This window comes from Pan troglodytes, chromosome 4 (genome assembly GCF_028858775.2).
Source record: "Pan troglodytes isolate AG18354 chromosome 4, NHGRI_mPanTro3-v2.0_pri, whole genome shotgun sequence".
In the NCBI taxonomy this organism is placed as follows: Eukaryota; Metazoa; Chordata; class Mammalia; order Primates; family Hominidae; genus Pan; species Pan troglodytes.
The window spans coordinates 167379308-167405965 of NC_072402.2; the positions used below are offsets into that span (position 1 = coordinate 167379308).

The 26658-nt window shown below is 41.7% G+C and overlaps 1 protein-coding gene across 8 annotated transcripts in view; it reads left to right on the top strand.

Annotated features, from left to right (window-relative positions):
- The window catches only part of DOCK2 (dedicator of cytokinesis 2), a 442545-nt gene that overhangs the window by 79337 nt on the left and 336550 nt on the right, over positions 1-26658 (top strand). For all 8 annotated transcript variants that reach the window (XR_001718032.4, XM_016954162.4, XM_063811659.1 and 5 more), the window contains 3 exons: positions 1-90; positions 1176-1276; positions 2469-2603. Coding sequence is in view for 7 of the 8 variants with exons in the window: in XM_016954162.4 (XP_016809651.1) it covers positions 1-90; positions 1176-1276; positions 2469-2603 (326 nt within the window). In the remaining variant the exon portion in view is untranslated. The remainder of the gene's footprint in view (positions 91-1175; positions 1277-2468; positions 2604-26658) is intronic.

Genomic DNA, 26658 nt, shown 5'->3' on the forward strand with positions numbered 1-26658 from the left:
TTTCTCCAGGATACTCTGGATGCCCTCTTCAACATCATGATGGAGCATTCTCAAAGTGATGAATATGACATCCTCGTCTTTGATGCCTTGGTAAGAGAGAGGGGAAAAGTGTCTAGTGACAACAGGCATTAATGTATGTCTTACTGTGAAAATACTGAGAACTCATGACCCTCATGGCCCTCATGGCCTTTTTCATGAATTCTTTGGAGGTGTTGTAATGTTTGGCAACAAGACCAATAATGAGCTGCTATTTCCTTTTGCTTCTTGCCAGTTCATTTGAAAGCATGAGGCATGGTGGGTGAAAGGGGAATTTTAAATGCTGATGTCAGATTGACACTGGCTGAAGGTACATGAGGCTGGATATTGTGAATGATTGCTTCTGCTTTCTATGAATGTTGGGAGCTAGTCCCTGGCTAGGTTGTAAAGCACCCAAAATGTTTCTTAGCTTTCCTTTCACCTTCTTCTCCCCATTTCCTCCAGCTCACTAATCATTACATTTCTCCTACCCACCCAGAACTTTTCATGATGCTGTACCATCCAGATCTTCCTTCTTTTAGTCCTCCCCTATGGTCTTTTTGTCCTTTCCCTATCTCGACTCAGATTTTCTCAGTGTTATGTCAAAATAAACACAAGAAACATCTGCATTAGGGAATCAGTGCCCAGCAAAGTTTTTAAGTGTTAACCCCTTGTGTCATGGATATTTGCATTTTTAAAGAGGTTACTGAGAGACAACTGTGGCTTAATCAAGTGCTTCCCCAGAGAGTACCCTAGAATGCTAGCTCTCAGAAAAGATGTTTCATGACAAATATATACTTTGATTAATTAATTTAGGGAAGTGTTGAATGTTGCATGACCCTTTTAGAGATTCACAATGTACATAAGTATATTAAAGATTCTAAAAAGTTTTGCAATAAGAAAGACAGTCTAATAATGATAACCTGACATTTCTCAAAACCTATTTGACCATGAAATCCTTTTCATCTTATAACACCCCACAGCACACTTCATGAAACATTTTCTTTGGGAAGATGCTACCTTAGTAAAGAGAACTCATTATGTATTAGTGAGCTAATTCCTGGGCAAAGGATTTTAATGGGGGTTGAATTATGCCAGGTAAAGATGGCTTCCTGCCCTGGGTTTGCCCTGAAAATACTGCTGCCTTGCATCTTCCTCAGATTTACATAATAGGACTCATTGCAGACCGGAAATTTCAGCATTTCAACACCGTTCTGGAGGCTTACATCCAACAGCATTTCAGTGCGACCTTGGCTTACAAGTAAGTAATTGTGCACAAGGGAACTTCTTCTCTACCACCTTCTTGCCCTGTCAGGATGCCTAGGGCACAGGAACTTGAGTAATTTTCTTTTGTGACTAATCTGTGTGAGCTCTCCATTCTCTAACAAAATCTAACCTATGCTTGGGTTATTTGGATATCATTAAAAATGTGGAATACCCATAGGTTTGGATGAATGCCTTATGGTTGCAGTGGTACCTGGAAGTGCTCATTCATCCATTCAGCTAGTGTGCTCTCATTTCTTGAGTGGACACCAGGACTTAAAGGCTACAGAGAAGACCAGGTGTAGTGGCTCACGCCTGTAATCCCAGCACTTTGCGAGGCCAAGATAGGCGGATCACCTGAGGTCAGGAGTTGGAGACCAGCCTGGCCAACATGGTGAAACCCTGTCTCTACTAAAAATACAAAAATTAGCTGAGCATGGTGGTGGGAGCCTGTAATCCCAGCTACTCTGGAGGCTGAGGCAGGAGAATCACTTGAACCCGGGAGGTGGAGATTGCAGTGTGCAGAGATCACACCACTGCACTCCAGCCTGGGTGACAGAGTAAGACTCATCTCAAAAACAAAACAAAACAAAACAAAACAAAACAAAACAAAACAAAACAAAAACAGCGGGGGAGCTACAGAGAAGAAAGTGCACATGCCAAGTAGCTCAGTCTGGTTTGGGTGTAGGGAGAGGGTGAGAGATAGGAGATGATGCCAGGGAGTTTGGTGGGGACCAGTTTGTGAAGGGGCCTTGAAAGTCAGGCCAAGTAATTTGAAGTCTGCCCTATGGTAAAGAAGAAACATAGAAAGTTCCTAAGCAAACTTAGAGTTCTGTGATATGACAAGAACATGTTCTATAGAAAGAAAAAGTTGAAAAAAAAGACATTATTGCCACCATTATTCCCCATTATTCCCACTTGTAGCCTGATTGTGACTAGTTCTCCTAGTCAAAAGATTTTTTTTTCCTCCCTATCTTTTTCTTTGCTGGCTTTTTATGTGCAGGAAATACTTATTAATTCCCTGTAATAAATATAATTTTTATGCAGAGTTATCTTTATGCTTACAAATGAGTAAGTGAGCTTGGCTCTACTACCACCTTTAACCTTTGATTGAATGCCTTATAATTTACTGAGCAAACTAATTACCATGATGAAAGAGATGTATTTTGAAAATATTATCCCTTATTCAGGAAATTGATGACAGTGCTGAAGACTTACTTGGATACCTCCAGCAGAGGGGAGCAATGTGAGCCAATCCTAAGAACGCTGAAGGCTTTGGAATATGTGTTCAAGTTCATTGTTCGGTCGAGGACATTATTTTCACAGTGAGTAGTTGTTATGTAAGAGTGATTGATTAGCTCTGCAATTCCTCTGGGATACAACAGTATTTTTACTGTAGGAGAAACTCGTTTAAAAAATTATAACCAGCTGTCAATCAAAAACAGCTCAAGAATCCAACCTAGAGAGTAATGAATATGTAATAATCGTACCCTCTAAGTTCATTTGGGACAAAAAAGAAATCTTAACAGGTTGCAGAGTTATGTTTTATCCAGTAAATGTGATTTGAGGCTCTTCTGTGTTTCATCTAACATTCTTCATTTGATTTGAAATATGGTGAACATTTTCCAGCAATCTATATCCAATGTTAGAGGGCCTGGGAGCAGGAAGGGCAGAACTCAGGGAGTTTGACATTTACTTGGCTCTTGTAGGTTGTACATGGCCAATAAGCTGGTATTTGCAGTTGACCTGTCTGTCCTTGAGATCCTAGTAGCCAAAAAGTGAGCTGATGCATTAGAGTACCTTAGAAGATTTTGATGGTCAGTATCACAGAGGCCAGCTGCCTTTTTGAAGGGCTTTGGAGATGAAGGCATTCAAATGCAATTTATAGAAGAACAATTCATGTTCATCTTGGCCATAGGGCAAAGTTAGGTAGAGGATTGTTTGTGTGTAATCAGGTTGGGTGTGTGTGATGGAAAATAAGAAAAACATTCAAGGAAAGTATTGTCTGGATTCTTAGTGCAAACAAAGAACACTCAACTGAAACTGACTTAGGGAGAAATGAGACTTTATTTCACATCCTTGAAAAACCAAGGGTGTAGTTGGCCTCAGGCATGGCTGAGTCCAAATGCTCAGTGTTATTGGGATAGTCTCTGTCTGTCTAGATCTGGACTCTGCTTTCTTTTTGTTGATTGTCTTATGAGGCAAGTTTTCCGATGCAGAGGCTGCTAGAATCCTCAAGTTTACATTCTACCAGTGGAAGCAACTCTACGTTCCTTGTTGTCCTAGCAAAACCCTATGTCAAGAACTGTCTTGGGTCTTGTATAGTTGTGGTCATGTGTGCATTACTGGAGTCATGGCCAGGTCAGCCACTTATGGTGTGGACTTGTTATTTTAGAGAGATGAGTTCTCAAAAGAAACTTGAATTAGCCTGGGCAACAAAGCAAGACTCTGACTCTTAAAAAAAAAAAAAAAAAAAAAAAAAGACCATCATTGTGATTGTGATCATGACAATGGATGGGCTGCTAAAGCTTTATATTTGACAGTGCATCTGAAATAGGCAATCATTTGGGATTCTCTTAACACATTCTTTGAGATTTCAGGTTATGAATAGAAAGATGTGAGTGTCTTGAACCATGCGACAGAACAAATGCACTTAGGTCATTCTGAAAGTGAAGTGTCTGTTTCAGATTCCTCTGGCTTGTCATTTAGTCAAGTCTGAGTCGGGTATTCTAGGTTTGAGAGATACTTCTCAGTGATTTGGGAAAACCAATGAGACTCCAGTGAATCTAAGAGTGATTTTCTTGGAGGAGTTCAAGAATTCAGACATTGCAGTTACAGCTTAAAAGTCAAGGATATCTTATCCCATCTTCCAAGTGAGAATGTTTTATGTATAAGTAGAATATGTCTTTTCTACTTCTCAGACCTTTTCAGTTCTTCCTTTTGGTGTATTTATTTTATTGCTTCTCCTCTCTCCTATATTTCTTTCCTTTTCCATCCCTTCCTCCCTCCCTTTCTTCCTTCCTTCCTTCCATTTTCAAGGATTGAGCTTCTTTACAAAGCCTCTTGCAGTGCCTGAAGCTCAGACAACCAGCTGCGCTAATCCTCAAGGGTTCTGAGCTTGTGGAATTATACAGAGTTTGGAGCAGGCTGAGCTTCCCTGTTCCATGAGATGGACACTGAGCAGCTCCCCTTCCTACTGGCAGGCACATGGAGATGAGACTGCAGAGCTTCTGTTAAGATAACTCTCTTATTTATTTATTAATTTTGAGACAGAGTCTCGCTCTGTCACTAGAGTGCAATGGCGCAATCACGGCTAGAGGGCAATGGCACAATCATGGCTCACTGCGATCTCCGCCTCCTACCTTCAAGTGATTCTCCTGCCTCAGCCTCCCAAGTAGTTGGGATTACAGGCACGCATCACCACACCCAGCTAATTTTTTAGTAGAGACGGGGTTTCACCATGTTGGCCAGGATGGTCTTGATCTCCTGATCTCATGATCTGCCCACCTCGGCCTCCCAAAGTGCTGGGATTACAGGCGTGAGCCACTGCGCCCAGCCAGTATAACTCTCTCATGTCTTACGTCTGTTAGTTTTTGTGTTTTCCATCTACTGGGACAAAATACATTTGTGCATTTGTTTTGCTCTTCTCTGCCTCAAGGCATATAATCTTGCAGAACCCCTAACTCTTTAACTGGTGTAAATTCAGTGCTGCTGTGACGCTAAATGCTAAGTGACTTTTGGCTTATTCAGGAGCAGGGTGATCTGTTATTCCTTGCTGTATCCCTAGAATAGCATATAGCAGCACATCACTGACATTTGGTCAGGAGAGGTCTCTAAAGCAACCCAAGCCTAATCTTGAATCCTTCCTCATGAACAGAAATGTAGGCTGACCTGCAAAGACGGTCTAGGACCTCATGCTAGGAGAAGGTAGGTTTTGTGTCTTGTTCTTTTTAGAATCTTTAGCAATGATCTGCTCTCCAGTGGAGTCTCTAGGGCATTGGGAAGCTATTGGGGTATTTCTCCGTACGAGGGGGCATCTTCTGTGGGAAACTAGAAAACAGAAGTTTCAATGCTTTGAGATGTCTAACTCAGCTGTTGGGAAATCAGAATCGAATTATTGGTTTGGGGCTAATTGTATCTGGTATTGTGTGTCTGTTTCCTGTGAATCCTTTATTCTCTTTCCCTGCTTGCATAACTGCAGCGGATCTAGCTCCCATTATTTGTTCCCTTGCCATTATTTTTTGCACATACTGCCCAGGAACACTTGCAAGGGCTAAGGATTTTCCTGTGTCAGTATGCAATGTATAGTTGGGTAAGGAAAGAAGAGTCGTTGTGGAGAAGGGGTGGAATTTTTATTTTACTATATTGTTCAGGAGGATTCATTTTTATCTATAGCCAAAGAAAGAAGAGAGTGAGTTCCTTGTCCCTCGCTTCTTGTGTCACTAGCTCCTGAGTCAAAGTCTGGATCAAGTGTCTCTGATTAGGCACATGCCAGTGCTGTAGCTGCAAAGGAAGCTGGCAGAGCAGGTTCTAGCTTCTGCCACAGGGAGGCAGTCTTATGAGTAATTCCTAAATTATAGGAAGTGTGTCTGAAAGATGCTGGTGGCCATAAGTATGTCCAATATCCACTAGGCTTTTGTAGAATGACTGAGCTCCTGGGAGGTATTGAGCATTGTAAGGAACATTCAGAAAGAGTTGAAGTGATAATCTTCTATGATTCAGCTTCTTTACAAAGCCCCTTGCAGTGCCTTTAATCCTGAAGCTCAGACAACCAGCTGTGCAGATGCCCAAGGTTTCTGAGCTTGTGGAATTACACAAAGTTTGGAGCAGACCATGCTTCCCTGTTCCATGTGATGGACACCAAGCAGCTCCCTGTCCTACTGGCAGGCACAGAGAATCAGACTGCAGAGTTAGGATAACTCTCTAAAAGGGAGAGGAACCAGAACACTGTGCTGCAACAGGAGTTGCTCCCACTTGTCTCTGCTCCTCACAGATCCTCATGCTGCCCCAGGCTAGAGTGCAGGGGGCAGCATGGAGTAATAGTTATGAGGAGATGTTCATGCAGGATAGACAATGGGTATAGTGGTATCTCTGCCTCTATAAGTACCTGGGTTAGTGATTGAATCAGCCTCTCTGAGCCTCAGCATCCTCATCTATAAATGGGGATAAACCAGTTCATTGTGTTTCAATGATGAAATGAGATTATGGGTACAAAGTGCTCCATGCAATATCTGGTACTTATTTCATAAATTTAATAAATGTTAGCTGGTATCATGTTTTCACTTAGGAGAAACAGCAAGGGTGCTTTTTTCAAAAACTCAGATTTAAATTATTAAGAAGAAATTCCAGGGTCTTGATTCAAGCTTAAAATTTGACTTACTACTCATACTATCCTAAACATTTCTTACAGTTTATTTCTCTGGAGGCAGGGATAACTTTTACCAGGTGTCTGTGCTTTTTGAGGACCACAATGTCCTACTCTCCTGGCCCCAGGAATTCACGTTGGTCTACTGCTAGCCCTCACTGGGTGGTCCTGATTCTGTGTGTTGCTCTTATTTCCTCTGTGAGTGTGGTCAGGCCCCTCTGGCCAGAGCAGCTGTGGTGCCCAGGTCTCTGGCCCCTGCTTGCTATGCCTGCTTTTCTTTGCATCCTGCCTTCTGCTCTTATTACAGACCTGCTTATTTGGGTCTTGCTTCCTTCCCCATCTCCATTTAACCCCGATCTCCTGCTTCCACAAACTCCTCCTTCACCAGCCCCAGCTCCAGCTCATTTGCTTATGAGAAACTGCCAGCTCAGAGGTGAAAGGCACAGTCTCCAGAGCCAAGTCTGCTTGAGTGTGAATTCTGAGTTGGAATCTTGCCATTACATTTACTAGCATTTACAACCTTGGACTAATTATTTAATCTGCCTAAAGCTCAATTTCCTCATATGTAACACGGTCATAATAGTGCCTACCATACAGGGTTGTTGTACAGACTAAGTGAGCCCAATGGATGTAAGGTACTTACTTAGCACAGTGCTGGTCACATAGCCAGTATACATGGTTATTCACTTATCATCTTCAGCAGTCTTCACAAAAATTCTACGGAGGACCCCATTTTCTGACTTTATCTCCTGCTACTCCTCACTCACTTTGTGCCAACCACACTGGACTTGCTGTGGCTCAAGCTCCTTCCTTCCTTAAAGACCTTTGCACCCTTCCCCAGATCCATTTGTTAACTCCCTCACCATTTTTATATCTTTGCTCAAACCTCTCTTTCACTACCCTATTTAAAATTGCAACCCCTGTCCCGAGCACTGCTGATTTCTCTCTTCCTTTTGATGTCTTTTTCTCCCCATAGAACTAAACATGGCATACTATATAGTAATCATGCTTTTGTTGACTGTCCCTTCCTTGCTGGAATGTCAGATCCATCAGGACAGGAACCTTTGACTGTTTTGTACACTGCGGTACACTAAAGCAACTAGAATGTAGTAAGCACTCATTAAGTATGAAATTGGACACAATTTCTAGCCCCCTTTCACAAAGAAGGAGACTGAGGCTTAGAGTCAAGCTCAATGATCACACAGCTAAGAAATATAGCAGAGTGAGGCTTTGCACTCTGCCTCATCTGATGAAGCAAATGTGAGAACCTGATCATTTTTCTGGGCCATGCAAATGTGAAGTCTGGCTGGCCATGTTGAGGGGCTGTCCTGAGGGAGGGCGACTCTGACTGGAGGGGCTGACGTACTGAGTGACATTAGGGGCTGCTGAGAGGCACATGGCTCCTTGGGTTTCAGTGCTAGGAAGCATGGTAACATCCCTAAGTGCAGTAGGAATTCTGCAAACAACAACAACAAGATGAGCTGGAGCAGGAGTGGTCAGGAAAGGCATCCTTGCTGTTATAGTGAAGCTATTCAGGCAAATGTGACTTTATCTTCATCCCCAGGGAATGAATAAAGAAAAGTTGACACAGGGCAGGCCAGGTGAGCTCACACTCCTTGGGAACAAGTCACTGGTTGGGGAGAGAAAAATTGCACTCTGTGTCCTGATGGGAGCTTCAGCACCTGGAAGCTTCATCCTGCTCCCTACCCCCGAGAGCCGAGAAAGGCTGCCCTGGTGTGCACAGTTCCACTGGCCTGCACTGGAGCTGCCACCACGTTAACAAGGACATCTCAGGAGCATGGTTCGCAGCTCAGTGACGCCTCCAGTCTAGCTTACCTCACCCAGGGCCAGACATGATTGCCCTTTCTCTAATTGCCTTCAGCATCAATGACCAGACCCCAGACACCGGCTTTCTGGTACTTTCTTTTGTCTTTTTTTTTTTTTCTTATTTGCCTATTTATTTATTCCGTGCCACCCTACCAATCAACCTCCACCTTATCCCCTCCCACCAGCTCAGTTTCTTCCTATGTAAATATTGCATAGTAGTTTACCCTCTAGGTCATGAATATGTTAGGCAGCAAGATTGTCTGAATAAAGCTCAGGGCAAGTCAGTGTAGCTTGCAGTCGGAGGGAGCACATAAGCCTCTGCCTTTTGAAACAAATATGAATTTAACTCAGAGGTGCTTGCCAGTGTGATTTGTTTTTATTGTTCATGTATGAATAAATATTAAAATGTAATCATCTGTTTATGCCGAGCATGAGCGGAAATGCCTGTGACATTGAGATTCCTGTTTCTTCTGCATGTAATTTGTTTGCATGTTAATGCCATTTATTTCTGTGTAAGCCTCTGTTTTTGGTTTTGAATATAATTTCACTTTTTGAAGACAGTAATGGCTTAGTAAACTGAACAATTGCAGTTAATGGAACTATTTTATGATAGCATTAACTTGGCATCAGATCAGGATGAAAGAGAAAACTGTCACCGAAAGGATATCATCAAACAGTGACTTCTCTTTATTATTTATTTTATGAATTGCTGCAGTACTCAGGGAAAGCTAAACAGCCTTTCTCATGAACATATGTGAAAGTGGTTTGTCAACTGTTAAGTAAGTTGCCTGATTATAACATGAAATTGTGCATATGCATGAGCTGTTTTTTCTTTTTATTTATTTATTTATTTATTATTTTTCTTTTTTAAAATTATATCTTAAGTTCTAGGGTACATGTGCACAAAGTGCACATTTGTTACATAGGTATACATGTGCCATGTTGGTTTGCTGCACCCATCAGCTCATCATTTACATTAGGTATTTCTCCTAATGCTATTCCTCCCCCAGCCCCCAACCCCCGACAGGCCCCGTTGTGTGATGTTCCCCACCATGTGTCCATGTGTTCTCATTGTTCACCTCTCACCTATGAGTGAGAACATGCGGTGTTTGGTTTTCTCTCCTTGCGGTAGTTTGCTTAGAATGATGGTTTCCAGCTTCATTCATGTCCCTGCAAAGGACATGAACTCATCCTTTTTTATGGCTGCATAGTATTCCATGGTGTATATGTGCCACATTTTTAAATCCAGTCTATCATTGATGGACATTTGGGTTGGTTCCAAGTCTTTGCTATTGTGAATAGTGCTGCAATAAACAATACATGTGCATGTGTCTTTATAGCAGCGTGATTTATAATCCTTTGGGTACATACCCAGTAATGGGATCCCTGGGTCAAATGGTGTTTCTGGTTCTAGATCCTTGAGGAATCGCCACACTGTCTTCCACAATGATTGAACTAATTTACACTCCCACCAACAGTGTAAAAGTGTTCCTATTTCTCCACATCCTCTCCAGCATCTGTTGTTTCCTGACTTTTTAATGATCGCCATTCTAACTGGTGTGAGATGGTATCTCATTGTGGTTTTGATTTGCATTTCCCTAATGACCAGTGATAATGAGCATTTTTTTCATGTTTGTTGGCTGCATAAATGTCTTCTTTTGAGAAGTGTCTGTTTATATACTTTGCCCACTTTTTGATGGGGTTGTTTGATTTTTTCTTGTAAATTTGTTTAAGTTCTTTGTAGATTCTACATATTAGCCCTTTGTCAGATAGGAAGATTGTAAAAATTTTCTCCCGTTCTGTAGGTTGCCTGTTCACTCTGATGGTAGTTTCTTTTGCTGTGCAGAAGCTCTTTAGTTTAATTAGATCCCATTTGTCTATTTTGGCTTTTTTTGCCATTGCTTTTGGTGTTTTAGTCATGAAGTCTTATGCATGAACTTTTAAATAGTTCTCTGTTCCCTTTGCCTATGGAAATATTAGTAAACATTTATTGGGCACCTATTATGTGCTAGGCACTTTGTTAAGTCATGGGGACCCTGAAATTAGTAAGTCAGCCTTCCTCAAGTATTGGCAATGTAGTGGACAAGATAAACATGCATCCCAGCAATCAAATCACAGTTGCCTGGGATAAGCAATGATCAGTGATGCAATATCACAGTGGAGGCCTGGAAATTGTTCTTGTGGGAGCAGACAGATTTGAATGACAAACCTTACCTTGGGAGGATCAGTAATTCTTCTCAGAGGAGGTGATGTTTCAAACTAGACATTGAAATGTATTTAAGAAGCCAGGCTAGCCAGGTGCGGTGGCTACTGGAGAGGCTGAGGTGAAAGAATTGCTTGAACCGGGGGGTGGAGGTTGCAATGAGCTGAGATCGTGCCACTGCACTCCAGTCTGAGTGATAGAGTGAGACCCTGCCTCAAAAAAAAAAAAAAAAAAAGAAAAAAGAAAGAAAGAAAAGAAAAGGAGCCAGTCCATGGGACGAAAGAGACTCTCTAATTCTAAATACAATCTGTGAAATAGAACTTCCAATGACTCCTGCTTCTCTTCAGTATCATTTATGAAGCCTCTCCTCTGTGCTTGGCCCTGCATTGCTTTTTACGCCACCTCACTTAATACAACAACGCTGCAAAGCATAGGTATTATGATGTTCATTATATAAAAGAGAAAATGAGGCTCAGAAAGGTACAGAAAGTGACTCCAGGTCACACTCTAGATGTCGGCGGGGAGGGATCTGACACTCAAGCTGAGGTTCTTGCTGTTGTGCTGTACACACACACGAATGTCATGTTTGTGGAGAAGAGTAGCTAGTGAATGAAGCCGTGGTGGTGGAGGGGGGCCTGATGCATCTGGAGAGGTGGCTTGAAGCTGAATTGTGAAACACCTTGAATGTCAGACCCAGCAGCTTGACGTCATCCTGTATCCAGGGGGATTTTGATGTAGATCCTACCTTTTACTCTTAGAGAGCACACAGTGAGTGCCCCAGTAGGTGTACACACTAAGCTATTGGGATCAGATAAAACTATTAAAATTATTTTATCTCACATGAAGAAATTAAACTTATAAACACTTAATTTAGACTAGCAGATGGATATCATTTATAAATAAATAAGCATCTATTGAGTTTCGTGCTTAAAATGAAAAAAAAAATTTTTTCTCCAAGGAGCAGTTTGGAAACTGCTGCTTTTGGCGGTGGGGAGCCACTGAAGTTCTAAAGCAGGGGATTAACATGATTAGATTCATCTTTTGGATAGAGTACTGGGGAAGAAAGGTTAGTTTGTGGAAGATGAGATAGAAAGCAAGAGATGGAGATGGGTGATCAATGGTGAAGCTATCACAATAATCCAGGCAAGAGCTCTTGAACTAAGGTAGTGACGGTGGTACTGGGGAAGAGGAGAGGAAGAAGATAAGGGTTTACAGATGAGGAGATGGCCAGAACTAATTGAATGTAGGAGTGGAATTCAAGGAGAGGGCCAAGCCAGATGATCTGACTCTGGACTTTCTAGTCCATTTGACCTGGCATTGCAAACCAGCATGAGAAATACAGGGGAGTAGTGGGTTTTTATAGTGTATTGGGTTTGGGACATAAAATGTTTGAGGTGTTTATTGGCAGAACCAGATGAAAATGTATAGCAGGCAGTTAGATACAGATTAGGAGTTCAGGAGAATGGAGACACAGTTTTGGTTGAAATTGATCCAAAGAGATATTTGAAGCTATAGCACAAGGTGAGTAATACTATAAAACTCAGAATGAAACCCAGGGAGTCAGCCCATTGAAGGGATGGGTGAAAAAAGGGTCCCACTGAAAGCTGGATTAGGGACATAGGATAACAAGCAGAAAGGATTGTCATTCCAGGAACCAGGAAGGACAGTGTTTCAAGGAGGGAGTGTCGGCAGTGTCAGGTGCTACAGGGAGATCATGGGACTGGAAACTGATTAGAGGCATGATATTTTGCAATAGAAGGTCATTGTTAAGTTAGCCAACCCTTTCCCAGAGCTTAGCATCTTTCCTAATATCTGGTACAAAGGCCATCAGAGCAAGGGGTCAAGGTTTGAAGTGCATTTGATTTCCTCTTATCTGTTTGTGAATTACCTACATTTGGATTGTCTTTTTCCAGGGTGTAATCCTAGACTGACTTCCCCCATCCATCCTTCAGAATCTGGGGAAAATTTCATACTTCACTCATAGCAAAGCATAAGACACTGGTCTTGTCTGCTTCCACCTCCCTTTAAATGGTGTGGAATGAGGCTATCCTGTGCAGTAGACAATTAAGGGTAAAGCTGTGGAGGACACAGATATTCATTCTTTTAGGTTGAACTGGTAAACTATTTCCTTTGATTGTTAACTCATTATTGGAAATCTGGGAGCTAGATTGCTGGTTGAACCCTTGCCTGAGAGCAAAGATGGCTGTTTCTGTCAAATGCTGAGGCTGACAGTTGCTCAGAGAATGACTTGGGTGGGAGAGCAATTTACTGAATAAACGTGTAGATTTAGAAACTGCATTTGCAAATCCCCTGTAACGAAATATGAACATACCGGATAAGAAGGGTCTAGTTTGCCAGAAGGGTGAAATTTGCCATGCTAACGCAATTGTCAGGGATGCTAAGTGCAATTGGTATGACTAGATGTACTTTGTGATCTTCGTCAAATGTACTTGAAGCAGGCATCACCCCGAAGGAGAATTTGTTTCCTTAGTAGAAAATAATATATTGCTCACTCATTGGGCTTGTTATTTATTGTGTCTTTGGGGTGGAAGGAAGATTGAAAAGGACTTCATCATGTGGCACATATGGTCACTGTCCTTCAAGTCTCTAAACTGGCCCCTCTACCTGGCAGATCTACTCTCCCACATACAGGAGAGACATATAGCCTGCTACAGAGACACATTGATTTCATTCATTCATTTGTGTATTCAATAGTCACTTTTGAGTCTTACTATTTGGCCAAGTTCTATGCTAGGAGACTCTAGTGAAAAAGACAGATGGAGTATCTTCCTCATGCTGCCCTTATATTATACTGGGGGAGACGGAAAAACATAGAGAAATGAATAAACCAAGTTGTTTCAAATGGTAATAAATGTCAGTGAAGGAATAAGCAAGTGTGTGGCTGAGACAGGGGTAGTGAGGGTGGGGGGTAGCAGAGTGCAGGGTATAGCACAGTGGTGAGGCTCTGGAGCCACACTGCCTGGGTTTGAATCCCAGTAACTGTGACCTTGGGCAAAGTCACTTCACCTCTGGGTCTTAGTTTCCTGGTCTAAAGTGGGGATTACCTCAGAATGTTATTGTGAGGGTTCTGAAAATGTGATATTTATTTATTTATATTTATATTTTGGAGGTGGAGTCTCACTCTGTTGCCCAGGCTGGAGTGCAATGGCACAATGTCGACTCACTGCAGCCTCTGCCTCCTGGGTTCAAGTGATTCTCCTGCCTCAGCCTCCCGAGTAGCTGGGACTACAGGCATGCACCACCACACCCAGCTAATTTTTGTATTTTTAGTAGAGATGGGGTTTTGCCATGTTGACCAGGCTGGTCTTGAACTCCTGACCTCAGGTTATCTGCCTGCCTCAGCCTCCCAAAGTGCTGGGATTACAGGCATGAGCCACTGCTCCTGGCCCTGTAAACTGAGATGTGATAGATGCAAATGAATCAGCCATGCGATGGCTGGATGGGAGAAGGAGGTGCAGGGAGGAAAGCTATGAGCAAGTGCTCTCACAGGGTGAAGCTTTTCAGAAAGTTAGAGAAAACTGGTCCTGGGGGATGTAAGGTGAGCATAGGGGAGAACAGGAGAAAGATGAATTTGGAGAGCGAGTCAGAGGCTACCATGCAGGGATTATTCTAGGCACACTGCAAACTGCTCAGAGGGGATTTAACTAAAAACGCTTGTATGTCAGGTAGCACGTATAATACTTGGGTGACAAGAAGGGTTTGTGTCATGGACCACACGTGTGTCGTAACCTCTACAAGTCTCTTTAGTTACCTCACTTAAGATATATAGGACATAAACTGTCCATTCTTTAATCATGCTAGATGGAGGATGGACATCCTGTGTTTCCTCAAATCAGTGAACAATCCCTAGAGTTCTAGCAATCGCTCAACTCCCTTAAGCATTTTTGTTCTACAGTCACCACACTTACTATTTTTAAGAGCCATTTATGTTTCAGCCACCATGAATTTTTGGTTACAGTTTTGAACAAGTTTATTTTTTAATTTTAGGTATATGATTATAGCTACCACTCTCTCTCTCTCTCTTTTTTTTAGAGACAAGGTCTTGCTCTGTTGCACAGGCTGAAGTACAGTGGCATGATCACAGCTCACTGTAGCCTTGAACTCCTGGGCTCAAGTGATCCTCCTGTTTTGGCCTCCCAAGTAGCTAGGACTAATGCCCAGCTAATTTTTAAATTTTTTTGTGGAGATGCAGTCTCACTGTGTTGCTGAGGCTGGTCTTGAACTTCTGGCCTCAAGTGATCCTCCCACCTCAGTCTCCCAAAATGCTGAGAGTACAGGTGTGAGCCACCACACCCAGCCTTGCCACTTCTCAATGCTGTGTTAATGTATCGGTCTAAAGGCCCTGATATGGTTTGGCTGTGTCCACACCCAAATCTCATCTTGAATTGTAACTCCCACAATTCCCATGTGTCCTGGGAGGAGCCCTATGGGAGGTGATTGAATTATGGGGGTGGGTCTTTTCTGTGCTGTTCTCATGATAGTGAATGAGTCTCATGAGATCTGATGGTTTTAAAAACTGTAGTTTTCCTGCACAAGCTCCCTCTTTGCCTGCTGCCATCCATGTAAAATGTGACTTGCTTCTCCTTGCCTTTCCCCGTGATTGTGAGGCTTCCCCAGACACATGGAATGTAAGTCCATTATACCTCTTTCTTTTGTAAATGGCCCAGTCTCGGCAATGTCTTTATCAGCAGCACGAAAATGGACTAATACAGACCCTTATTCCTCAAAGTAACAGATGCTATAAAAGCCATTTGATGTGATTATTAGCAGTCATTGTGCCCAGGTACATTCTTGTACACAAGTGTACTTTTCCTCAGAATAAGGTTCTTCCAAAGTATAATTTGCTGGGCTAAAGGGTATTAATTATTTTTTTCCTGAGTTCCTATCAGATGGACATTCTTTGGGGTAGGGCAAACTTGCATGTCTTGAGTGCCATAGGAGTGATAAAATGAAGAGCTTGCCTATATTTGGGGCCTGGTGTGGTGGCTCATGCCTGTAATCTTGCACTTTGGGAGGCTGAGGTGGGAGGATCACCTGAGCTCAGGAGTTTGAGACTAGCCTGGGCAACATGGTGAAACCCCATCTCTACTAAAACTACAAAAATTAGTCTGGCATGGTGGCACAGCCTGAAGTCCCAGCTACTCGGGAGGCTGAGGCAGGAGAATCACTTCAACCCGGGAGGCAGAAGTTGCAGTGAGCCGAGATTGCACCACTGCACTCCAGCCTGGGTGACAGAGTGAGACCCCATCTTAAAACAAAACAAAAACCAATAACCATATTTTGTGAATAAGCCACAGGTGATAATACTATCATGCTAATAATTAAGAATACCCTAAATAGCACGAGCCACAGCATTTTATTCTGCTGACCTCTCTCTCTTCCTGGAATCACTTTTCTTCCCTTGGCACACTAACACAGAACTCTTTTTGTATTCCTCATACCGTTATTTTCTCTCTGGAGGTCCTAAATGCTTTTTGGTGTCCTCCTTTCACTCGCTTCCCACTCCCTAGCTGAATGCATCCATGCCCGTTGCTTCAGTTATCATTTCTATGCAGATAACACAGAAATCCAGCCTCACCTCTTCACCAAGTTCCAGATCCATATATCCAATCACTTGATATCTTCTTTTCTAGTATATCAAAGGCAACTCAAAGTTAGCACATCGGGAATCAAATTCATGATGTGCTCTATCTCACTGACCCACAAACCAGTATGCAGCGTGAGACAGAAAAGAGGGACTCATTCTTGACACCTCATTCTGTTACTCCACATATGGTCCACAGTCAAGTCTCAAACCTTTCTCCCTGAAACGTATCTCAATTTATCTATATCTTTCCATCTTTACTGCTAACCTCCTACTCCATGTTCTCACCCTCTTACATGTGGAATACTGTATTTGCTTTCTCCAGTGGTCTTGCTATATCCATTCTTGCCTTCCTACAGTCTATTCTCTATAAAGGTTTTTGGATTTCCTAAATAGACAATTATAGCATCTGTAAATATAGAACATTTTGTACCTCCCTTTCTAATCTTAATTCTTTTTCTCCCTGTCTTACTGTACTGGCTAGGAGTCTAGGTCAGTGTTGAATAGAAATGGTAATACATATTGTGCTTTGGATATTTATTGTAGGTGCTTTTCATCAGTTTAAGGAAGTCAATAATTATGTCTGTTATGAAGAGATAAGAGGTTTAATTGTGATGACTGATGTTTTGAATTCATTTCTACCATTTTAGCTGTGCATCCTCCATACCACCCTGATTTTTCTGTCCTTTTTCTCCCTTTCTTTTTTTGGGATTGTTCTCAATTTCCTCATTCCCTTTTTTCCCCTTTATTAGTTTGAAAGTTACATTCTGTGTTTAATTATATTAGTGGCTACCTGCATATTTTATCATACATATTTAACTTAGTAAAGTCTAAAGTTACATTTTTAACATTTCCCTGAGTAATAAGATTTCAGAAGGCTCTGTCACCTCCTTCTTAAATATCATGCTAGAATTATGCAGCATTTTAGTTTTACTTTCTAAAAATAACTCCACATACTAGATATTATTATTGTTTTAAACAGTTAGTATGTATGTTTTTACCAATAAAAGTTCAACACTATTCTACTGTATACTTAAAAATGATTAAGATGGTAAATTTTATGTTATATGTTTTTAACCACAATTAAAAAAAAGCTCATCACTCTTTCTCTTATCTTAGACATTTCATATTTGCTTACTTTCTTTCTGAAGTTAATCTTGTAGACTTAACTTTAAGAAATTCTGTTGGTAAAATCCCTGAAATTAAATTATCTGATTTTATTCTTAAACTCGAAAGGAAGTTTTTCTAGATATAGACTTATAGCTCATTTTTTGTTTACTGTCATCTACTGTTAATGTTAACTGTTAGTCTTACTATTGTTTCTTTATAGGCATTCTGGTTTTATCTCTCTGGTGGCTTGTAAGATCATCTCTTTCTCTTTGATGTTCTGCAGTTTCACCATGATGTACTTAGGAATGATTTTGTTTATGTTGCTAAAAGTTAGTTTTCCTGGATTTGAAGTTTTGAATATTTAATACCAATTCCAAAAAAACTATTATTCTTGCTTTTTTAAATATTCACATTTCTCCATATATTTTATTATCTCTCTGAAATATCAATCAGCATATGTTAGACCTCATTATATTCTCTAGTTCTCATAAATTCTCTTTCATATTTTCTATCTTTTTTGTTTTCTCGGTTCATTCTGCCTAATTTCTTTAAACCCATTTTCCAGCTTACCAAGTTCTCTCTTTAGCTTTGTCTAATATGTTCTTTAACTGACTGAGGTTTTTCTTTCAATTACAATATTATTTTCAAAAACTCCATTTTGTTCTTTTTCAAATCTAATTTTTTGTTTTTATAATATTTTGTTTCTTGATCATATTTTCAAGCATCTTTTTAATGTTTTGAAGCATAGTGAGTGTGCTGGGTTTGTACACTTTGTTGCATAATTCCAGTAGTGGGAATCTTTGTGGGTTCTCATTCTGTCTCTCTGTTTTGGGTGACCCTGCTTCTTTATGCATTTTGTTGTTTTTATTATTTCCTAAAGCTAATTGTCCTTGGAACTTCATCAGTTGGTATATATTTTAATTAAAGTTTTTTATTTTCCGCCAAAGAAAATCAGAGTTTCCTTCTTTCATTCACCTGGGGCAATACCAACCAGATACCTCATTAGTTAAAATTTCTGTTTATGGATACAAGCAAGGAACATGAATTGGAAAACAAAAACAAAACACAGGTCAGGATTGACTTGTGGTTAAGAATTCTCACTGGAGATGTGTTTGCGTTTTTCTTCTACATACAGCATCGAAGACCAGGGCATTTCCTTCCTGTTTCCTTTTGTGCAATAGGTTTATTTCTTTTCCTCTATTTTGAAGAAGATGCAACAAACTGGGAAACCAGCTTTATATGAGGGTCTCCAATATGCAGGCCCTAGGATTGATCTCATTTCTTCTATTCCCCAGGCAGCCATCAAAATAGAAGTTTAAGGACACGAGGGCTTGCAGACGCCTTTGGGGCAAAGCTGGCTGCATTGCTCTGACGTACCCAGATACCTGCTTTGCTTTGTGTTTGTCCTCTGTGGATTCCTTACTTTCTTGACAGTTTAGTGACTCATATTTAAAATCCAGCTTTGGTAGTTGTTTTCACTGACAGGTTTTCCAGGATATTTTGTTCACCATACTGTCAGAAATGGAAGTCTTTAAACTTCACCCTACAGTCAGAGTGATCTTTCCACAGTTCAAATCAGATCACAGTACTCACCTTCTTAAAATCCTCTTATTTCTTTTTATTCTTCTTAGGATGAAGACAAAACCTAATGTGGCCTGCAAGGGTCTCCTGGTCTGGCCCTGTAGCCCCTCTGGTCCCCTTTGACCTGACTTCCCTAGGTGAAAGGAGAAGTCTTTCTCCACTCTGGAATTGGTGGCTTTCATTCAGCTCCTCTGATTCTCTCAGCTCCCTTCTGCTGTGGGGCCTGTGCACTTGCTGTTCCTTCAACCTGGACTGCTCTTCCCTCTCCTTCTCACCTAATTTTCTCTTATTTATCTTTCCTGTGTCCTCTCAAGCATCACTTTCTCAGGGAATCTATCCCTGTATTTTCTGGCTAGGTCAAAGCTCCCTATTTTACCTTTTCATTGCCCACGTATTTTGTGTTTGAAGTACATATCACAGTTTCTGTTTTACATGTATAGATGTCAGTTTTTATTTATTTGTATAAATTCCTTAATTGCACAGTGACTGGTGCATAGTAGATGCTCAGCACCGTCATTGGCACAATAACAAAAACACATTTTTGTTAGTTGAATAACTTATCTTATGGAGACCCTAAGCACACCTACTTTAGCCAAGTAAAAGCTGCCGGTATTAGTCTGTTCTCAATTGCTATAAAGAACTACCTGAGCCTGGGTAATTTATGAAGAAAAGAGTAAGTTTAATGGACTCAACACTTCCACAGGCTGTACAGGAAGCATGGCTGGGAGGCCTCAGGAAACTTACAAACATGGCAGAAGGTGAAGGGGAAGCAGGCATGCCTTAGCATGGCAGAGGAGGGGGTAGAGGGAGAGAGAGAGAGAGAGAGAGGGAGAGAGAGAGTGAGAGTGAGAGAGAACCAAGTGGGAAGTACTACACACTTTTAAACGACCAGATCTTATGAGAACTCACTCACTCTCATGAGAACAGCAAGAAGGGAATCTGCCCCCATGATCCAATCATCTCTCGCCAGGTCCCTCCCCCAACATTGGAAATTACAATTTGACAGGAGATTTGGGCGGGGATGTGGAACCAAACCATATCACAGCCCTTCTCCTAGAATTGAGAGTCCATGATTTTTGAGTTTTTATTTCTTTCGCCTCTCGTGGCTTGCTTCCTGGGGTAACGTGATGGCTCTTTTCACTGGTTTCAGGCCAGGTATGCACAGCTGGGTCAGCAGGGTCTGGTAGCTGAAATGCAGCCCTGGATTTTAAAGCTCACCTGTTTGGATCAGGGGCCTTCTTCTTTTATCAACTTTTCCTCCTCTGATATGTTTTAATGTAATATTCTAGTGCCTCTCCATTGTAGTAAGTGTTAGAATGTGACCTCTCCTAAACCCTAGAAGTCCACAAAGGGTGCGTTAAATGCCCTGCACTGGTTTGCACTCCAGCCTTTGTCTGCTGTGTGCATTGCATGCCCAGATTTTCTACCTGGACTTTTGTCATGGTGTTCCCACTTTGGAAGGCATCTGTGGGTTTCTCAGCCTGGAATCTAAAGATGGTGAACAATTTTTCAGTATACGGGTATTTCTCAACTTTTAACAAATTGCTCTTAAAGCCTATAGCTTCCAAAACACCTTTAACTCAGGATTTATTCATCCTTACATTCAGCAACAATGCATCACATACCTGTCCCATGCATACTGGGCCATAAAACTTAGTTTCTTTTTTTAAGCACATGAGTAGATAATGAAAGTTTCTATCTCAAAATGAGTTCAAATACGTGTCTAGTGGTAGAACTTTGGTTTGCATTAGTAATCACATGTTTATCCAACACATGTTGAGTAGGCCACTATGCTAGGTACTAGAAATATAACAATGAACTGGACAGACTAGTGGAATTAGACAAAGGTATGAAAGTTTTTAGTGTAGTTGAGAAGAGAGACATGAAGCAGATAATCATGTGGGTGCATGTAAAATCAAGGGGAAATGCATGTGAGGTGCCCTGGGATCATGCTATGAAGAGATCAGCTTTCATCACAGGGTCAGGAATACTTCTCTGAGGAAGGGCCATCTAAGCTGTGACCTGAATGATGAGTAGGAGTTGGCAGGTGAAGAGGAGGAGGGTGTAGTAGGTGAAAATAAAGCCAGAGGGAGCTCCCTGAGATAGGAGGGAGTTTGACTCAAAGGAACTGTGGAAAGTCTAGGATGGCTGGAATTCAGTGACCAAGGGATAGAATGACTGGACATTGCCTAGAAGGCTAGGAAGGGGTGGCTCTTGAAGAACCTTGAGTGTCAGGCCATGACCTCTAGAAATTATCTTAGGGAAATGGGGAGCTGTGATATTATGAAGTGTATACTTGGTCTTTGATCCTTTTTCCTGGCATACATGTCCTAAAATCCTTAGAATCTCCAAAAAGTGATGTCTTTTTGCATGCTAATGAGTTGACTGAAGCCTGGAAACCCTTAGGTAGTTTCAGGATGAGGGGTGGCCATCTGAAAGAGCAAGGCATAATTAGAGGGTTGAGACTTTCAGCCTCCCCCATAGGGAGGGGAGAGGGTTGAAGTTAACTTGATCACCAATGGCCAATGCTTACATAACAAAGCCTATATAAAATCACAAAAGGACTGGGTTCTGAGAGAACCCAGCAATTCCAGACAGCTGAACATGTGGCACTTCCTGGAAGGTGGCATTCCTGGACAGGGCATGGAAGCTCTGCATACCTTCCTTCCCATTCCTGTATCTTTTGTAATAAATACCCTTTATATCAAATAGGTAAATGTGTTTCCCTGAGTTCTGTGAGCAGCTCTAGCAAGTTAATCAAACCCAAGGAGGGAGTTGTGGGAACTCAAATTAATAGCCAGTTGGTCAGAGGCACAGGTAAAACAACCTGGGCTTATGATTGGCATTGGAAATGGGGGCAGTCCTGGGGACTGAGCCCTCACCCCATGGGATCTGACTCTCTCCAGGTAGATAATGTTGGGTTTGGATTGAATTAGAGGACACCCAGCTGTGTCCACTGCAGAATTCATTGCTTGCTTGGTGGTGGGGATAGACTCTCACACATTTGTTACAGATGTCTTCTGTGTTCATGGTTGCGGCATGGGAGCAGAGGGAAAGTAGCGTGTGTTTTTTCCACTTAGGAATTTTTAAAGGATTTTCAACAGGAAAATGCTATGATCACATCTGTGTTTTTAGAAAGGTCCCTCTGACCATCATGTAGAAACTGGGTTGAAAGAAAATAAGAGAGAGGGAAGGGGCACTGGTTCAGAGACCCCCACAGGTGAGAGGAAATGGAGGCTTGGTCCTCCATGGTACTGATGAAGATGGAGAGGGGTAAATGGCTTTTGGGGTGGAATTAATGGGTCTTGATGACTCAATAACTTTCAAGCAATTCAAGATAGCCCCTTCTTAGCCCAGGGCTTTGACTTGGGCACCAGTGGGGCCTTTAGGCTGTGCTTGGAAACTAGAGGGTGTTTTTTTATTGTCCAAAAACAGGCTTGGTTTCGGACAATACATGTTCTGAAATAGATAGAAGTGTTCATTTTCAACTCAGGTGCTTAAAAAAGAAACTAAGTCTTATGGGCCAGTATGTATGGAACATGTATGTAACGTGTTATTGCTGAATGTAAGGAAGAACTCTTTGACAATAGAAGCCAGATAAGAATCCTGGAGAATTACCTCAATGGTAAATAGTTTACCTAAAGATGAGGACACAAGGGCCCAGACAGGAGTGATCTAAAGTCTGAATGTCTGTAAATGCTAGTCTGGTTTAGAATTCACTCAGTCCTGTGACCAATACCATTGCTCCTTCTGTTACCCTGTCCTCTGCGGGCAGCCTGGTGGGCCCTCGGTCATCCTACTGCTCAAAGAGGTCTCCAGGCACTCAAACCTCAGTGTGTTTGATCTCCACATTCCTTGGGTGTTCCCAAATTTCAAAACAAAGAGTTTTATTGCACATGCATTTTTAAAACTGGCACCATTAGCAAGGAAAATGTTAAAAGAAAAAATCACTTAACTACACACACCAAATGTCAGGGCTCTCAGTGGAAGAGCCTGGGGTTAATTATCCTTTTCAGGAAGCCATGGAATCAAAGGATGAAGTTCAATGCTCTTGGCATGACCATAGTTTAGAGTAATAATAACTTGGCATTTCTTGGGCCATTGTGTATCTAGCTGCAGTTTATGCCAGAAACTGGGAGGCAGGTGAAAAATCAGCATCTTGATTCTGTAATTGTAGAGGGAAAATGGCCTCTAGTTGTATGTGACCTTCAGTTAGATTCTCCAGCCCCAGCCTTATTCCCACATGAGAATGAGAAATTTCAGGAAAGGCTTTGGAGAAATGGACTGTTGTAGGAAGGAGCTATAAGGCAAGAAATACACCAAAGAAAGAGTAGATCTCTCTTTTTAAAGTTAAATGAAAATTTCACTTGTGTTTAAAAATCAGAATATAAAATAAGTGTATATAATGGGCATGTTATACCTAATCCCCTTTTCCAAGAGGTAGCTAAATTATCAATTTAATGTACAGATTTGCAGATTTTATTAGCTTTGCATGTGTGTCTGCGTAATCATCTGGCAAGCCATTTTTTTCTGTTATATATTTTCAATTATATGGAAACCTCCTAGATTGTAAACAAACAAATAAAAACACTGAGGGAACAAATGATAAAAGAAGTGGTCAAAATCCAACTTCTTCTTGGCACCCAGACTTTTATACCAACTGGGCCATAGAGAAAGAGCTGGAAGGAGTGTGCTGAATATTAGCTGCTTTTTCAAGTAGATGATGTAATCTATATATTTCTCTGTATGTCTTGGAAGCAGGGAAGAAAGAGAGATAGAGAGTGTGCATGCGTGTGCTTCTTTCTATCCTTAGGAATATTGTTTTGGAAACATTCAATTTCTAATTATATTGGGGGGAAAAACCCTAAATACCATTTTTCATGCTAATGGAGAAATTTACTTAAGTGCAGAATTATGCAACTTAGTTTTCTCGCCAAATTACATAAAGTGTGCAGCTCCTCTGAATAGAATGAAGGATGGCATGGGCACACATCACACACTGTTCATAACTTAAAGTTCTTTTCAGGCTTTTTCCTGCATCTTATTACCTACTTACTATTAATTTATTACACAGGGTTGCCATATTTTAAAAGTAAAGTGAATGTTTCAGATGGATTGTTTTTCTTTCATTTCTCCCATATTGTTAACTTCTTTTTTTTTTTATTTAGAACTGTTTATACTTCCATCAGAGGCAGTTTTTCTTCAGTGATTGCATTAATTTTTATGTGTTCATTCTAGACATTTTTCAAACAGAATCTCCACATGTTGAGTTTGTCTTCTTTTCTCTCATCCACAAATCATTCTTTCCTGGTGTTATTTACAGGAAGATGTTAGTGAATCTCCTTTGCTATTTGCCCTAAGGAGTGATCCCACCCCAAATGTCAGGCTCTGGAAAAGTAACAGCTCAATAGAAGTAATCTCGTCATTGACAAAAGTACTTGGCACCAGGAGCTGATCTGCACCCCACCTGTTGGCTGCTGGGGGTATTCAATGAAGTAAAGCCTGCACAGGCACCTCTGTGGCCTCTAGGGCTGCTTGACAGTTGACACTAGCAACACTGTAGTCATCCTAACCGTTCCTTACATATTCTGTTTCTCATGAGGCTTTGCTCTTTCTCTTCTGACAGAATAAATATTTCCACTTCAACTTTGTTACCCTTTAGAGGAGAATTTCTCTGACCACTGTGTATGTGTTTTGTTTTTGTTTTTGTTTTTGGAGACAGGGTCTCATTGTGTCACCTAGGCTGGAGTGCAGTGGCTTGATTATGGCTCACTGCAACCTTGACTTCCTGGGCTCGGGCGATCCTCCAGCCTCAGCCTCCCAAATAGCTTGAACCACAGGCATGCACCACCACACCTAGCTAATTTTTGTATTTTTTTGTGGAGACATTTTCCCAGGTTGGTCTTGAACTCCTAGGCTCAAGTGATCCTCCCATTTCGGCCTCCCAAAGTGTTGGGATTATAGGTGTGAGCCACTGCACCCAGCCATCTGACCATTGCTGAGTAAGACAGCTAGCTCTCAGATTCTGTGTCTTTGCAATTTCTTATTTATTTCAGGTCCATACACCTTGATGGTGGGGAAGAGGTGGGGATGGTGGCAGTGACCTTACAGGGAAGGGATGAATTAGGAAGGGAACCGTCTCTTTCACGAATCCTTTGCATGCCTATTTCATTGAAGGGTCTCATTCTATGAACAGGATTGGGAAGTGCAAGGATGATCTTCAGACAGACTCAGCCACTGGTTTAGCTGTAATTATTCTTGGTTCCAGGTTGTGGGGTGGGAGGGAGAGAGGGAGAGAATACACATGACTCCTTGACTCTTGTCTTAAAGTATTATGATTTTCCCAGAGTAATCACTCTTTTGAAACCAGGAAAGATTCAATGGTTCTTTTTGTAAAGTCACTAATTTACACTTATCTGAATAGGGCAAATTATTGGCTCAGGGGAAGGAACACCAGCCAAGTCACCTTGGTTTTAGAGCTTGAATAGAAAAAGCTTAGAGCCCGCCTTCTAGCTTCCCTCCAACAGTCCCATAGCGTCATCCCCTGGATAACGGATGCCTCCCTACCCACTGACTTGCTCTTGTTCCTGGGGTCATAAATTATTTAGCTGCCACTTATCTCCCAGGATCTTTTACTATTTTTTTTTTGAGACGGAGTCTTGCTCTGTCTCCCAGGCTGGAGTGCAGTGGTGCGATCTCAGCTTACCGCAAGCTCCGCCTCCCGGGTTCACGCCATCCTCCTGCCTCAGCCTCCCAAGTAGCTGAGACTACAGGCGCCCACCACCCTGCCCAGCTAATTTTTTAAATTTTTTTTTTATAGTAGAGATGGAGTTTCACCGTGTTAGCCAGGATGGTCTCAATCTCCTGACCTCGTGATCTGCCCATCTCGGCCTCCCAAAGTGCTGGGATTACAGGTGTGAGCCACTGCGCCCAGCCCTTTTACTCATTTTTATCTGCAGTGTGGTGCCTGGCATGTAGTAAGTGCTCAGTAAATGGTAGTTGTCTTTATGAAGATGCTGATTTCTTTCTTCTTACAGTTCAGGAAGCAAAAATGGGTGTATCCAGAAGAAAAACTGTATATGATGTAATAATAGCTGACATCTATTGTTGACTATGTACTAGACTCTGCTAATGGCTTTATATGCATTGTTTGATTTTCGAGCAACCTTATGGGGCTAATACAATTTTACTAATGAGAAATCTGAGTCTCAGAGAGATTAGGTACCTTAGCCAAGGTCACCCAACTAATAAGCGACAGAGCAAGGCTAGGAACCCAGGCAGTGCTGCCTAAACTTCTCTATTGCTTCGAAGAGTCAGAGAAGGAATCGGAGGGATGGATGCCTATAAATGTGGAAGTGACTGAGGTACAGAAAATAAAAGAGGGTCAGGGTGTTAGGAGGCTCTCCCTCCACCCCTGATTCTCAAGGGAATCTTCCCACTTGCTTTCTGCATCCTGAGGTTGCTTTGGTTAGATTCTGCTCCCCTGGGATGCTAGCCTGAGGTTGGCATCTCAGTTTTGGGCTGAGGCTTTATGTACCTGCGTGAAAGAGGTGGTACAGAGCATTGTACACAACATATGGGGCTCCATTTGCATTTAGTGAGTGCTCAGCTGTGCACAGTGTCTCCTTAATGAATCACATGCAAGCCGAGCATCGCTATATTTATCCAAGCCCTGGGAGCAGGAGTGCT